This window comes from Mustela erminea, chromosome 12 (assembly GCF_009829155.1).
Source record: "Mustela erminea isolate mMusErm1 chromosome 12, mMusErm1.Pri, whole genome shotgun sequence".
NCBI lineage: Eukaryota > Metazoa > Chordata > Mammalia > Carnivora > Mustelidae > Mustela > Mustela erminea.
The window spans coordinates 12,788,408-12,804,796 of NC_045625.1; the positions used below are offsets into that span (position 1 = coordinate 12,788,408).

Genomic DNA, 16,389 nt, shown 5'->3' on the forward strand with positions numbered 1-16,389 from the left:
ACCTCCACTAGGTGCAGGCCCTACAAGACCTCCTACTTGAGCTTAGTGTGGCAACAAACAGGCAAGGCCAAGACTGTGACCCCTTTACAGATGAAAAAACCAAGTCCAGAGAAGCTTGGTCACTTGCACAAGTTGACCTAGCTTCATCGGACAGCAGATATGCCTCACTCCAGACAACCATCTGTACCTACTACCCATCTGGTCCTCTCAGTCTCCCTCTCCAATTCTAACAACCTCTTTCTCCTGGAGGCCTTCCCAGATTACCCCCAGGCAGGAAGCCACCATGCTGGTGGGTGGGTCCTCTCAGTTTTAAGCTTTTGTTCTACAAAAGAGGCCCCTAAGATAGGGGTTTCTCAATATGACAGCTACCACAGGAGGGGGTCAAAAGCTAAAAAGAAACAAGTTTTTTCTTAAGGTACGTAACTGTCAAATCATCATGTTGTACACCTAAAGCTAATATAATATTGTACACCAACTGTACTTCAATTAAAAAAAATAAGAAAGAAGCCCGTATTTGGGGTCAGGAAATGTACAGCCCGAGTCAGGCTCCCACACTCACCAGCTGCTTGACCTTGAATAAGCTCCCTCCTCCATACCCTTCCAGCCTTAGCTCAGAGGGCTACATAACCTCCTGTAAGCTCCTTTCAGAGTCAACTTGAACAATAAGTGAAAGTACAGAACACACAGTAACTTGGCCACAGATAGCGGGGGGAATTCCAGAGGCTGCCAAGATCCAGTCACTCCTGCCAGGTTCCAGCACCTTGGGAGAACCAGGCCTCCCGGATCACTAGGCCTCTCCTACCCACCCAGGCACTCCTCACCCTTACAGGAGCAACCAGCCACAGGCTCTCCTTTTTCACTCTGCCCCAGGCCTGCCCGGCCCTTCCTCCAGGCCACACCTTTGCTCCCCACTGAGCTCACCCCTCCTCCCCCTACTCCTAATTCTCATTCAAATTTTCAGACCCAGCTTAATTGTCCCCACCTGGGGGAAGGCTTTCCCAGTGTCCTCAGGCACAGGAAGTATGAAATCACCCCTTCCTCTTCCTGAATTCCCGGCCTGCCTCATGCAGCATCTCCCTCCCCCAGGGAGTCCTGCTGACCCCCCTGTCAGGCCCTCCTTGGGATCTATTCATCTCCATTCTTCAAGTCCTGGCATTCAAATAAATGTGTGATGAACACAAACACCCTGTAGGTCATTCTCCTACCAAAAGTTCAGAGTCCAGATGTGGTATCATCTTTAAGATCTGATGATGTCTCGCCAACTGGGCTAGGCTCTCTGGAGAACTCTGGAACCATCCTTCCTCAAGCACCTTCCCATTTCTTGATGTGCAAGAGCCAACCCCAACATTGTCAAGGCACAGCCCTTGGGAGGGGGACCTATCTTGTGGCCATGGATCTCTTCTTCCTAGAGGCTATGCAGAGGATGGAGGCCCTCTCTGACCTGCCCAGAGCTGTCTCAGTGAGAGGACGGAGGTAGGCACAGGACCAGAGACAGATCCTTACAGGAGAGTCAGCCCCAGGGACCAGCTGTTCATGGACAAGAGCTTCTAAAGAGACAACTGCTGTATTTGCTGAAGGTGAGAATCAAACTTGATATTAGACTGAGGGCCAACTCTGGAGAGCAGTTTCAGTGCACTCCAGCTGTTAATTTATGTACGCACATCTATGCTTATGTGGTTTTATCATCACCAACAAACAACAAATTGTCCTGGCACCTGCTATGTGCCAGGCCCAGTGTTGGGCATTCTACATACATTATTTCCATGAATCCTCCAGAGAGTCATAAGCTGTGGGCATCCACTGCTACATTTTACTACAATGAAGCTAAAGCACAGAGATGTTGGAAAAGCTGCCCAAGGTCACACAGCTTGTTAGTGGTGACAGCTGGGATTCCAGGCCCCTCAACAATCTGGCCCCAGCCTGTCCTTCTGGTCTAAGCTGCCAGTGTTCACCATTCCAAAGTCTCTGTTCTTTGTCCCTGTCTCTTTGCTCCCTACTCACCTTGTTTTGTGATGTGTGTGTGTGTGTGGGGGGGGGTGTTAATGTACACTGTCAGCCCACAACCTCCCAACTCCCTCCCTCCTCTCCATCTGCTCAGAGACCTGCCCCCCCTCACCCCGGCCCAGCTCCAAGGTCCTCCGGCCTCCCATCAGGCCAGCCAGGCTCCCCACTTGGCCACCTCCTCACCCCCATCTGCCAGGCCCCCAACCAGTGCCTTGTGGTAATGACTTCAGCTGGCAGAGAATCCTGGAACCTTTTCCCCCACAGTGATGCTGACACATGTTCACTCAAAAAAATGCAATGTTTCCATCAAAACGCTGTGAATGTATAGGGGGTGGGTAAATTCCCACCTACGTGATGCCTCCTTAGAAAAATAGTAAATTTACTCTCGAACTTGCAATAAGACCTGGTCAGCATTTCTTTCTTGGTTGTCACGGTGCCAAGTGCTGGGCAAACACTCAGCGTGGTGTTCCAGGGACTGACTGCTACAAGGGGCAAGGGGGAGGGAGGGATGGCTACAGTTTCCGAGCCTGTGGCTGCTAGAGCCCTATGACAGTATGCTGGGGTCGGCTGGTGGTCAGGGCCCCCATCCCTAAGTCCTGCCCCCAAAGGCTCAAGTTCCATTTACTGTGCTCTACCAGGGTCTAGCTTCTGTGTCTGACTAGGTCACCTGCTGCCCAGTCCCCAAGTTCTGTCCCCACCCCACAAGAGTGGAGCCCTGCTCTCATAGCCATCGCCACCACAGGTCTACACCGGCCCAATGCCCCAGTTCACAGACAGGCCCTCCGATTTCACCAAGTCCCTACAAGGTCAAGGAATCCAAACCTCCCTGAACTGTCCCCTTATCCACCCCCAAGCCTCTGGGACCAGCAACAATATCATGGGAGTGGACTGGGGGACCCTGTTCTACCTCCAGATTCAACACCGCCAAAACAAAGTCCCAACGCCAGGCACTGGGACCTGGGTGCCTTCCTGGAGGTCAGCAGCAGCTGGCTAGGTCCTAATTCATCCCAGCCCCACCACTGGACAATGGGAGGTATGGCTCTCTGAGACCAGAGCAGCTGGAGCAGCCCGAGGTTGGGCAACACCCAGCCCCCAGAGCGGAGAAGACGGAGGGGATGAGGGGAGGCCCACAGGCTACACCCCGTCCACACTGCTCCAGGTAAGGAAGCAACTCTGCAACAAGACGGCACTCACAGCCCTTCCCGGGATCCCCCAGAGCCCCGATCTTAGATGTTCTGGGCTTCAAGAGGGTGAAACAGGGGCGCCTGGGTGGCTCAGTGGGTTAAGCCGCTGCCTTCGGCTCGGGTCATGATCTCAGGGTCCTGGGATCGAGTCCCGCATCGGGCTCTCTGCTCAGCAGGGAGCCTGCTTTCCTTCCTCTCTCTCTGCCTGCCTCTCCGTCTACTTGTGATTTCTCTCTGTCAAATAAATAAATAAAATCTTTAAAAAAAAAAAAAAAAAAAAAGAGGGTGAAACAGAAGCATCTGATCTCACTTCTTCCAAATGTCTCCCGAGAGTTTTTGCAGGTGTCTACGCACAAAGCTGCCAGTAGCCTCTTTCTGGGTGTCACAGGGAGACACTACTGTCTCATTTTACAGATGAGAAAATAGGCCCAACAGTCCAAGGTCACCCAGCTAGAAAGGGCATGACATCAGCGTTCAAGCAAGTGAGCAAGACACGTGCTCTCTGCCCTCAGGAAGCTGGCAGTCCACCGCGTGAGGACACATACAGACATCATTGCCCAACAAAAGCATGCCTAGCCACAGGTCCAGGAGAGGCTGAGCAAGTATCCATTGCAGGGCCTGGCCCAACAGGCGACCTGTAATGACTGCAGAAACATTTCCAGTTGATTGCAGAGAAATCAGGAACAGTTTCACAGAAAGGAGGGCAGCCCAGCCTGTATGCCTTCTGAGATCTCAGTCCCCTACCATGCTCTGTGCCTTGCACACAGTGCAAGGGAATGAGTGTGGATGGGTGGGTTAAGTGTCCACGTCACGTAGCACGTCATATTTCCAGTACAACAGCCTGGCCCCCAGAGGTATGTCAAGTACTCATGCCTCATTTACAGATGAGATGGAGTGCCTAGCAGTCAGCTCTCTGCTCCAAGTCATACACCTAGTCAGGTCCCAGTTGCATCTGATTCCAAGGCCTGCCTCTCCAACAAGCACCAAATTTCTCCAGACCTCAGGTTCCCTGTCTGTAAAACTCCACTGTCAGAAGCACATCTACTGCAGACAGGGGTTGGACATGAAATGCACCAAACCTGCAGCCTGGGTCCAGGAGGTGGTGACCACACACTCCAGACCCTGCTCCTGTGGCCTGCTCGGTGAAGGAACACAGGGTGTTCCTCTGTTCCCAAATCAAGCATGCTAAGGAACGGCCACTGATACGGAGTTATAATTGGTGAGCCCGGCAGCACGGAGCCCAGCAACACGCCCGGTGGGCGCTGGCGGTACAGGGGAAATAGCTGAGCACAGCAAATACAGCCGCTGACCCAATTCAGTTCAGTTCTGTCTTCGAGAAAATAATTGAGTTTAAATGAATAGGTTTCCCATGTCCCCTCCGGCCTCGGGAGGGTGGAAAGGGAGAAGGGGAGACAGGAACAGTTCCCCAGGCTCACTGTTGGTTAGTTTTGAGTCATTAGGCCCGTGAAAGGTTTCTTTCTTTCCAGGGTGGCCAGTGGGGCTCAGACACATCTGGAGGGCAGTGAGGATGAAGTGTAAGTCCCAGCCTCCCCAACACCAGCTTGTGGCGGGGTCCAGCAGTCCCGTTGGGCCCCAAGCTCCTTGTCTACAGAATGGGAACCTTATTCCCCTCCCTTGCCCCCAACACACAGGGCCGCTGGGAAGAGCTAAGTTGGGCTATGCCAACTTGAAGGCCTTCCAGGGAGAAAAAGATGGGATGAGCTGTAGCGGCCAGTTCTTTGCCCTAGAGGGATACAGGCTCAATGCTGCCACATCTGTCTGCTCGGGAAAAGCCAGAAACCCTGATTTTGCAGGTGAATGTTTTATGGGTGTTTCAGTGTTGGTAACTGATTCTTTTTTTTTTTTTTTAATTTTATTTATTCATTTGACAGAGAGAGATCACAAGTAGGCAGAGAGGCAGGCAGAGAGAGAGAGAGGGAAGCAGGCTCCCTGCTGAGCAGAGAACCCGATGCGGGACTCGATCCCAGGACCCCAAGATCATGACCTGAGCCGAAGGCAGCGACTTAACCCACTGAGCCACCCACGCGCCCCGGTAACTGATTCTTTTAAAAACACCAAGAAACACCTCTGTATCTTTTCAGACCCAGGGAAACCTGTCTGTGGCCGACGTGTGGCCACGAGCCACCTGCGTGCAACCTCCGATTTAATGACAACAAATGTACGGCGATTTATGGTGCACTTGGTGTCTTCCCACCTGTTTATTGCCTTATAATTTCTTGGGCTGTGAGGCCAAGCCCAGCACTGGCTGAGTGGGAGAAGCAAGACACCATCCTCTCAAGCTGGGACTCAAGACCCCAGGGAAGGACAAGGGGGGGCGGCCCTCCCTCCGCTGTGGGAAGGTGGTTGAGTGAGCTGGGCCCGGTGTCACCCGAGAAGTGAGGGGACCCAGTCGCGCCTCCTGCACTGCCCTCAATTCCTTGTTAGGGTCTCCTTTTCCTCTGCAGCCAAAAGGGAGTTTCTGCCAGGACCAAACAAGAAAGGGAAAGCTTCGACAGAAAAAGTGAGCACACGTGCCAAATCTCCCCAGAGAGGCAGAGCCACACACGGAGTAGAAAGAACGTGAGTTAGCAAAGAACTTGGGCCACGTCCCCAGCTACCAGCTCTCGGCTGTGGGATCCCAGGGATGTTACCTAACCTCCCGGGATGTCAATCTCACCCTCCGTACACAGGGGGTAGGAATCTGCAGGGCACAAAGCTGTTGCAAAGAAGAGATGAGATCATTGTCAAATGGCCGCTAAAATGCCTGGCACAGAGCAAGGGATCAAACATGATAGGAGTTATTACTAGTGTTATCTTTGGTGAAAAGCATGCCAGAAATTTTGACTGAGTGATTACAATAATGTAGCACAACCAGGCAAACTTGTTGTTAACAGATGAGGCCACCTATAATTAGCACAATCATTACGTATGCAAATGGAGTGGCTTAGATGCTGGAAAAGGGTGTTCTTTGAAGTGTGTTTAAACAACCCCTCTCCTCTGGCTGCCTGCCCTCCCCAAATCTTGTTTACACTATTAATTTCATTAGCAAACATGTTCTTCTTAAAGCAAGACAGAATTCGAAACCAGTATTATATTCAAATCAAGGAGGTTTTAAACCATTTGAACCCCACCGAGGGGCTCTCCCTCGATTCGTTTGTGGGTCCCCATGCTAGGTCTCCTCAGTTAGCTGTAGGCCTCTGCTGTAGGGCAGGGGGGCAGGGAGGGTGAGAGAAGTATGCTTCCACAGCCTCCTCCCCCAGAGAGTCCCACTATGGAACATGCAGAGCTAGGAAGAGGGGCCAAGAAGGGTGCTGGAGGGGCGCGTTCTTGGTGTGGAGCAGGTGCCTGATTTGAGGAGGGGAGGTATTCAGCAGCTTTAATGAATGAGTTCCTATGGGCCAGGCCCTTGGTATTAGGCATACCATAATACTCATTTACACATTCCCCCCAAAAAATTCTCAAAGGAATTCAAGGAAGGATTTTGTCCAAAGACATATAAATAGTATGTTGCAGAGCTGGCTTCACCGTGGTTCAGTGCACTGCCTCGAGTCTGCTCTTCCAGCTTTGTGCTTAAAGTGCACTTAGCCCAGCCTTCTACCTGGAGAGGACAGAGTGAAGTTAATAATCCAAACTGATACCAGACCCTTTGAACTGGGAGGGATCATCAGGGACTGACCTAGGTTTTGGGCTGAAGATTCGGAGGCTCAGGGAGGTCGTGTAATTTGCCAGGGGTCCCACAGGCAGAAAGCAGAAGAACCTAGGGCCCAGGGCCTCTTGCCCCAGCCTTGCTGCTTTTGCATTCAGATGTTTAAACACAAGACAATTCAACAATCTTCCTCCCCCTAATACCTGGGTCAGTATCTTAACCATCTCTGTATCCCCTGGGCCCAACATAGACCTAAGCAGACTAAAGATGCTCAGAAAATGTTCTCTGGTTTGCCAAACAGTTTTCTTACCAAAAAAGACAATGCTGAACAGCAGGAACAGTGAAGGCAAGCAAAGAAGATGGGTGGTGGCTCAGGGACAAGGGCGACAGCAGACCATCCTCTGTGGGAAAAGTAACACAGAAGCAGGAGAACGTGGCCACCCTTAGCTTGGAAAAGGCCCGTCTGAAAACATTCCCTGCCGGTGCCTGCTCAGGGCAGGGAGTTAGATGACTTTCAGTATGGGGAAATGAAGTCTTAACAGGTATGTCAGCCCCTCACCTGCCCCCTGCTGGCTCCAACCACCATCAATCCTTTCCTTATTCCTTCCTTGGTCGAAGAAATTGAGGCTAAGAGAGACTTGCCTGAGTCAGCAGCGGTGGAAGCTAGGGCCCAGACTTCACTGCTCCCTCAGCCAGGCTCTCTCATCACCCTCCCCGCTTCTGGCCCTGGGAAACCTAAGGGAGCCTCCGTAAGGAAGGTGAAGATAACTGCCCGTCCCCTCGCCCCTACCCCCATGGCCCCTCTGCTACAGCTAAGGCAAACTGGGCCTCTCCTATGTGTGGTTGCTCTGCTAGGCCCCTTCCCCCTTTGTTTTTATTTTTTTAAGATTTTATTTTTTTATTTGAGAGAGAGAGAGAGAGCACAAGCAGGGGTGGGGGCAGACAGAGAGGGAGAAGCAGACTCCCCACTGAGCAGGGAGCCCACCATGGGGCTTGACCCCATGACCCTGAGATCATGACCTGAACCGAAGGCAGACGCTTAAGCAGCAGAGTTACCCCCCACTTTAAAAACAAATAATTCTCAGAAATACCCTGGGAAGCAGGTACAATTACTGTCCCCATTAACAGAAGCGGACACTGAAGCTCAGACAGGGCAAGCAACCTGCTCAAGGCCACAGAGTGGGGAAGTGGGCCAGATGAGACTGGACGCCCGGCAGTCTGACCCTGAGCAGGGGCCTGCACTATTGGCTCTGCTCCGAGGTGCGGCCCAGGGAACCCCCAGACGGGGAGTTGGTGGGGGCATGAGTGTTCTGGCACCACATCCTGCCTGGTGTCCTTCAAGTCCTCCCCCTGCCTCCAGGAGAACGTGTAAATAAACCTGGGCTAAAGATGTGCCTTCTGGGATTCTAGGGCCTTCCAGATCTGCACGAAGTCCAGCTGAAAGATTTTTGGGGGGATCACTCTAAAGTTGGGACTTCCCACCACCTCCGGTTCCTAGCCCACAAGCAGTCCAGGGGTGGAGACTGGCGTTGCAGGCAGTGTGGGGGAGTGACAGGGGAGGAGACTCCCCTACCCTGGAGGATGAAGGGGAGCCACTGCCGGTGTCCGCCCCGTCCTCGAAGACAGCCTCCCACACCCACCCTCACACACAGCCAGGGAGCTGCTTCTAAAACCACAGCCCTCAGCAGGCCCCATCCCCTCTGAAAATCCAGCCAGCTACGGGGTCAAGTCCAAACCCTGCCTTCTCATCATCTTCCACTCTATCCCCCGCCACCGCCCAGCCCAACACGCTGCCACGGTGGCCCACGACACCCAGATGCCAGGCCCATCAGCCAGCCCCTCCCTTACCCTCCACAGGGAGATCGTCCACCAGCCTTCACCTTTCCTCTGTGGCCCAGACAACTCTTTGGTGTGTTCCCTGAGCCCAAGTGGGGTCCCCACTCCCTTCCCTATCCTATGCAGCCCCTCTAATGCAGGCAGGGTCCGCCTACTCCAAGGAGCCCTTGGAGCCCTTGAGGGTGGACGCTGGGTGTGACTGCCCTGGCCCCCAACAGAGGCCATGTGCTGGCCGGCTGGCTGGCATTTGGGGCACCGGGCTCCCTAGGGTCAACGAGGCCAGATCTGAGGGTGATCACTGGAAGGGGAGTCTCCTGGAGGCAGACCTGACCGTGAGCCCCCGACCCAGGTCAGGTTAGGGCCTGCCAACTGGCTCTCCTAACTTGGCTCATCAGGAGAACATGGACGGTGCCAGGCCCAGTCTTTCCATGCATGCCTGACAATGGTTGTGTCGAGAATCACAGGAGATGAAGTCATTGCTCCCAGAAATAGGCTGATTGAGAAGACGTGACAACAACGCAAACAGCAAGGCTGGAGTCTCTCTCTCTCTCTCCATGTGTTGCTCTGCCCTGGGAAGCTCGGCCAGGCCTGAGCTCCTCTGGGAAAGAAATCGTGCCAGGAACTAGAGCCAGCACAAAGGGCCTCTGGGAGCCGTGGTGCCCCGGGGCTGCTCTCTTCAGGGACTACGTCGCAGAGACTCTCTGTCCTGAGCCTCAGTGAAGTGTCCGACCTGCCCCCTGGCCCTCTCTGGCCTCCTCCCACCAGTTTTCCTCACGCCAACCTGTCTTCTCAGGGTACAATACCCACAGTTCTCAGCCCCTCGCATTCTCATCCTCTCCTGGAGAGCAGGCCTGCCTAGATTCGGGGAGGTGGTAGCTTCTACTGGCTAAGACAAGACTCTGGGCTACAGACATCTGGCTCATCAAATCTTAGTTTTGTCATGTTGCAAATGTGACCATGAGCTAGTCAGCCCCTCTCTGAGCTCACCTTCCTCGTCTGTAAAAGTGCATAGCAATGTGCCTACCTCATGGGGTAAGAGTAAATGAAATCCATTGATTTGTTCATTCACCAACCTTGGGGCACGCCCTGTTCTAGAGGCTGAAGATACATCAGGGAATAAGACAGCCACTACCTGTTCCCCTGGGGCAGAAGTGTGGGACAAGTACACAGTGATAATCTCAGATGAACTCAAGTGTGAGAAAGAAACACAGGGTAGGGTCCAGCTAGAGGGAGAGGAGGCTGCTTCATGCATGGCTGGATGAAGTGAGGGAGCAGGTCACAGACACCTGGGCAGAGTGATCAAGGATAAGGGAACAACAGAGGCAGAGACCGTGAGCGAGGGTACTTGAGGTGCAGGGGTAGGGATGGGTCAGTAAAGTAAAATCAACAAGGCAGGCAGGAGGCAGCCTGGAGTCCAGTGGGAAGGGGTGGGCCATACGGGGTTGGGGGAGCACTAAAGGGGAGCAAAGCTGGAGGTGGAGACCAGCCTAGGGGTGGGCCGCAGGGTCCTGGCACAAAGTAAGCCTTCCTTCACTCTTCTTGTCCCTGTCCTCATCACCATAAAATACCCCCATCACCCGGAAACGGGCGCCAAAGCCAAAGGCCAACAGGCAGATCTCTGTACCCCATCTTAACAGGTGACCAAGTACTCAGTGCCATTCAATATCCCAGCGACAAGGGCCAACACTTGGCCCAGACAGGGCTCTCCAGCCTAAGCAGACGCGTCTTCCCCCACCCAGGGCCCAGTCCTCAACCAGCTCTGAGCTTCAATCCACACAGGGCCCCCAATCCACACAGGGGGCAGGAAACAGGGGATCCCACACAAAATAACAGTACCAGCATTTGCACCTCACAGATCTTTCCTGTTCCTTTCTATCCAGTTTCTCCCTTGTTGAGCTGGAGGTACTTCGAGCCCCATCGGATGATGGACCAGAATTGAGAAATTCCCTTTTGAATCCTAGGTTATTACAATGCCTCCAGAAGCTTCCCTGAGCCCAGGCAAACAGTCCTCCCTGGGCTCAGCTGCCCCCAGCCCCAAATAGTCCCTTAGGGCCAGGCTCCAGGGTCTGTGCCTGGTGGCCGACCTAGGCCCAGAGGGAGAGGCCAAGTGACAGTCCCCAGCTAGAGGGTCTCACTAAGGCTGCACACATCTCTCCTACCCGAGGCTAGGAGCACCTCCAGGGCATACAGGGACCACAGCTGACTCCTGTTCCTGTCCCCGGGGCTGGGCACAGGTGGGCAAAACCAGAAATGACTCAGTCCCCTGGGGAGTCCTGTCTGCACAAGAAGCCCTATGATGGCCATGCAGCCTGTCTCTTCCCCTCTCTAGAAGACTGAGTGTGGAGCCCACAGCACGGCCCCACCTGGGGAGCCACGTCACCCCCAGAGCTGTGTGGCTAGAGGGCTGAACGAGGTGAGGGACAGGGGTGGAGCGTGGGGGAGTCTTCATTCTGGGCCAGAACAGCCAGCTTTCCCCTGCTCCTCTCTCTACAGGTCAAGGACGAAGGATTACGCTAGCTGACATGTCTTCAGCACATAGACACAGACACTGGTTTGTTTTGTTTTGTTTTTGCCACAAAAAGTCTGCAGAAAAAGCCCCGGCCAACAGTCAGCCGTGGTTTTTGTGGGGTGGGGAGGCTCTATGGTGACAGTGGTGTAGAAGGAAAAATGGCACTTTTTGCTTGACACTCCCCTGTATGGCTGGAATTTGGTACTCTGTGCTTGTACTTTTAATTACCTTCACACTAAAAAGACTTAAAAGTAAAGGGAAGGATGTGATCGAGAGGGTATCCAGCGAGGAATCTGGCAACAAATGGTACCTGCTCTGCCCAGAAGGCCAGGAGCCTCCTTCTGTTTTTTTCTTCTGCCTGCGCCTCACTCAGGCCGGCTGCTGCCGCCCCAAAGGCTGAGGACAGAGCGTTGGGTGGGAGGAGGCAAGGCTGGGAAAGCAGCCAGGAGTCCCCGGCCTCAGACACAGGCATCTGGGATCACAGAGTCACCTCGCCTCTTCCCTGACTGCCCCTTCCCACTTTGCTGCCTCGCTGCCCTTCACCCAGACCCTGGAGCTGACCCCGCCACGGTCCGTGGGTTGAGTCTGTCTACCCCATCCGTTCCTGGCCATATCAGGTCCCTGGGCTTCAATCACCTCCGTTTCTCTTCCCCAAGGTCCTGCACACAGCCGGTGCTCAATGCCAGTTTGCTAGACATATTGCCAGGACAATCTGAAGGACCCTTGCAGCAGGTGATCACTTAGAAGGAAACGAAAATATGGATTGTGGAGGGCGTGGCAGACAGGGTGGTGAAACAAAGGAAAGTTATGCCTGCAGGCCTGAACAGGAAGACAACCAGACAGGCTCTGGCCAGAGCAGTTCAAACCCTTTGAAGAATGCAGGACCCCTGCAGGGGTGGGGAGAAGTGAGCCCCTTCTGGGGGTTTAGGACTTCCAGTGCCTGAAGGAGCTACAGGGCCAGCAGGAGAGCAAATGCAAAGGGCAGGGGAAGTCCTATGCACACACGGACACCCCGACAGATGGACAGTCCCCCCCAGAGCTAAGGATCCAGATACGGGGTGTCCCAGGGCCTTCTCTTAAATACCACTTCCCTGACCAAAGATTCTCGTTTGACTGTGCCGAGGATTGGCAGAAACCCCCAGCTGGAGGGACGGGGCGGAGCCGTTGCTGGCTCAGGGTAGCCGGGGTCAGTCTGCCACTTCTCCACTCTGCTGGGGCAGCATTTCACGCCAGCTAGGGTCAGTCCCTCTCCAGGCAGCACGGCTTCCACAGTCCGCAGGACACCCCACCCAGTCTGCCACTCCAGGCCGCTCTGCTGGGGTCCCCAGACTGTCCTGAAAACACGGGTGCAGATTCGCCCAGCCACACCTCTGCCCATGTGGCTCTTCCTCCAGAGGGCCTTGCCTACTCCCCCGACTGCCCACCTGGGTTCTATCCGACACTTAGATAGAGGTCTCTAAACTAAAGAGTATGGGCTGTATTTGGTCAACATTCATGTTTTGTTAAGCCCACATAGTGTTTGACATTTTTAAGTTTTGAATCAATTGCCAACATTTAAAGATGTGAAATTTTAAAATGTCACCCAAACGCTCTAGATTTCTGGCTTCTCTTATACATCCAAAGACCTAGTGACATAGTATAGAGGCTGGCCCCTCCCCTTTAGCAGGCACCCACTCTCCAAGTTACATAGTGCCCACCCATCCGTGGACTGCCTCAGCCAGGGGCTCCTTTCACAGCTGGCAAGACAGGGGCAGGTCCCACCACGCATCTCTCCAGGGACAGAGTCCGCACCTGGCACACAGTAGGGACTTACCTATCGTCTGTGGAATAATGAGCAAAGATGCAATGCCTCACTGTGCCCAGGATCTCCTGACTGCTATGCACTTCCCTGCAAGATCCCAAGCACCCCTGGGGCCCCCCTCCTACAGCTAGGCACATATGCAAAGGGGCACTGGGGTAAGCCTTGAGAGCTAGGTCCAGAGTCCTGTAAGTTGTGTCTTAAGAGCCCAGGCAAAGCAGAGCAGCAATCCTGGCATGGCCCCGCCTTCTGGAGAAGTGGCAGGATTCCAGGCCAGCCCACAGACACTGATCCCCAGGACTTCTGTTAACCTGAAAAGGAGAAATTCGGCAGCAAGAACTGACAAAGCCAAGGCTTCCTCAATGTCCGTCCGCAGGAGGCCTGCCCCCCTTTGAAGCCTGCAGCCAACTCTTCCCTTTTTCTGGGTTTCCAAGGTCAGAGTCACATTGGCAGGAAGGGTTCTCTTTGTTCTCCTGCCTCTGACTTACCCCAAACACAGTCACTGTCCCAGACAGCCAGTTCCTCAGCAGTGGCAGAGGGGGCCCCTGCTCCTGCTGGGGCAGAGCAATGAGAAGGAGTCAGGTGCTGGCTGTGCCCCCAGGGGCCCTGCTCCTGGGATCCAGAGTCTCTGTGGGCCCGGCTTCCCTGCTGGCCCAGGAGCACCATCTCTGGTCCCCGGTTCCAGAGCTCAGTGAAGCTGGTGGCAGAGAAACAGCTGACAGCCCCCAAGATGCACTCATAGCCCAGGGGGTAGGCATCTACTGGAGGATGGGCTCAGCCTGGCTCTGGCCCTCACCGGCTCATGATGTGACCCCAGGCTACTTGCCTCTTCTCTGTGCTTTGGTTTCCTCATTTGGAAAATGTAGAGATGAATACCTGATCCAAGACAACTGACCTAAAAGGAGCCAGAGGAGCTCTGGGGGTCACAAAGTGCCTTGCCAGAGTCCATTACCCCAGCGCCCAGTGGAGTTCCTGGCATGCAATAGGTGCTCAATGTATCATTCACAGTACAAGCATTTATCAGGCCCCTGTGAAAGTCTGGGCTGTGGGCAAGGTACCAGAGGCCCAGAATGGAGGCCTCTCTCTAAGTGAGGCCCACAGACAACTGTCATACCCTGAGAACTGCCAGGAAATAAGATCAGAATAGTTGTGAAACCTACAGGGGGGGTCGTGGGCTCCCCAAGGAAGGGGTGAGGGGCCAGGTCTTCTAGGAGCCCTCTCGGCTGCCGGGCGGCAGAGGCCAGAGTTGGGGCTGCCCAGCCAGAGGCCACCTGGCACTGGTCTCATTTCCCACAGGCCTAGCTCAAAGAAAGAGCAGCCAGGCCCGCTGAGCAGCGACCCCATCCTCGGAAGGTGCCCACTGTGTCCTGTGCACCCGCACACATGTGCTGGGCAACTCAGTGACACCGCATCTCTGTGGCCCAGAACCAGGGCCACCCCTTTCAGGTACACTCTCCTCATGGCTCCCACACCTGGCTGGGGAGCAGCTAAAATAAGAGTTCGGGCCCCGGCCCTAAAGAGGAGGCACAGCGCCAGCCCCAGCAGGCAGTGCTCAGCAGAACCTGGAGGCTCATGAGGCTCAGGTTCCCACTCTGGCTGTGCCTCTTACTAGCCCAGGAAGCCCAGGTCAAGTCACCAAACCTCTGGGCACCTGGTTTCCCCACCTCTCAGGTCACGGTGAACATCTAGAAGAAAAGGCCCCCGGCACAGGGCAAGGATGCCCATCCTCCCCTAACTCAATCCAACACACGGGCGGGGTGGGGGGGGGCTGCTCACCTCTCTGCACCCGCATCTCCTCACCTCCCACTCCCTAAGCTCCAAGCCCTTTCTCACCTCCCATGGCGGCCTCACATCCCAAGAGGACAGGAAGATTCTGACCTCTGAGCATTTGCTCGCGGGGTCCCTCTGCCTAAACACCCTTCTCCCCCGTCCCTCTGATGGGCTGCTCCTCTCTCAAACCTCAGCTCCTGTCACTTCTGTGAAGTCCTCCCCAATGCCTCCCAGGAAGGCCCAACTGACCGGCAGGCCCTCCAGCTCCTGTGTGCCTGGAGATGTTCCTGCCCCACTCGTGGCCTCGGCTTCCCACCTGTGACAGAATCTTGGACTACTTCTCATTCTAGAGCCTTACGAATGAGTTTGGTCACACGCTCCACTGCGGGAGGGGAGGACCTCCAAGTTCACCCGGAGGTTCTGGGGGACTCTGAAGGAGCTAGACTCTACCTTGTTCTGCCGAGAAGGGCAGGACAAGCAAGGACAGTTCAAGAGACCCGAGCCAGTACCCTCAGAGGACCCCAACTGCAGAGCAGACGCAATAATCACAAAGCACAGAAAGCAGGTGGGGAAACACGGAGCAAAGTGAAATCTGCCGGAGACCAGAGCAAGGGGCCATGGGCGGGCTCCAAGCAGCAGTAGCCAGGACTAGACAGACGGGCAGTGTCCACGCAGGAAGAGCAGGGGCAGAGAAGGAGGCACTCCAGAGAGGGGAGCGGCCCGAGACAGCAGGGATACCTGCCACTTGGCAGAGCTCGGGCGTCTCAGCGTTGCTGTGCGGGTCTCAAGGTGCTCCGCCCAGCACCTGGCCACAGATCCCATTTACTCCCCATGACCTCCCTGGGAGACAGGAAGTACCCGCATCCCCATCTTACAGAGTGAGACGAGTTCCCTGAAGTCAGAGTTGACGAGAGAGGAGCTGAGATTTGAATCCAGGCATCCACCTGCAGAGGGAATTTGTCTGAGTACCATGAATAAACAGGGATGACCCGGGCAGAGAGCCTCAGGGGAGTGGGGGTGCAGCAGGATGACAGTCTGGGGACTCCCAAGAGACTTGTTAAGACCTGGAAGTCAGGCTTTGTTTTCCGGCAGCCGGGTATTGAGCGGCACCCAACCAAGGTCACTGTTGCCGATGAAATCTCTCAAGGGTGACACCCCCCCTCGCCCCCCCTCCACGCTCGGGAGAGTCCAAGGACCCCAGCCCAGCACCTGCCCTGCGCCATCGGCCTAGAGGACGCAGGAGCACGCGGCTGCTAATGAGTGCAGGGGTGTGAGGAGCAGGGGGGCCGCGGGCGAGCGCAGCCACTCAGCAGCCAGAGCTGTCAGCGGCCACGCGACAGGCTGGCGCGGAGCTGTTGCCAGGGCAGCCTGGAGATTCTGCCTTCGCAGGCAGAGTGATTTAGAACCCGAAGGGCTCTTCTAGCCCACTAGTTTGGCCAGCTGGGGGCTCCCCATTGAGTGCCTGCCCTCCTGAAACCGGAACACAAAATGTCAGGGGACCCCTGCAGGGGGGCTACCAGCATGAAAGGCCATCAAGACAGAGAATGGGCAGACATCACATGGTGGAAATAAGTCCCTTGTCACAACACAACCCAAACAGGGACCTCGGCTGGGGGCTTGAGGGACCTAAGCCAGCATTTCC

The 16,389-nt window shown here is 54.9% G+C and overlaps 1 protein-coding gene across 6 annotated transcripts in view; it reads right to left on the reverse strand.

Annotated features, from left to right (window-relative positions):
* Positions 1-16,389, reverse strand: part of DAB2IP (DAB2 interacting protein) — a 186,691-nt gene that overhangs the window by 48,462 nt on the left and 121,840 nt on the right. The window contains exon 1 of one of the 6 annotated variants that reach the window (XM_032308610.1): positions 560-653. The exons of the other annotated variants lie outside the window; for them this stretch is intronic. Coding sequence (XP_032164501.1) covers positions 560-594 — 35 coding nt within the window. The 5' untranslated portion in view covers positions 595-653. Of the gene's footprint in view, positions 1-559; positions 654-16,389 lie in introns of those variants that run through there. 6 annotated transcript variants of the gene reach the window in all.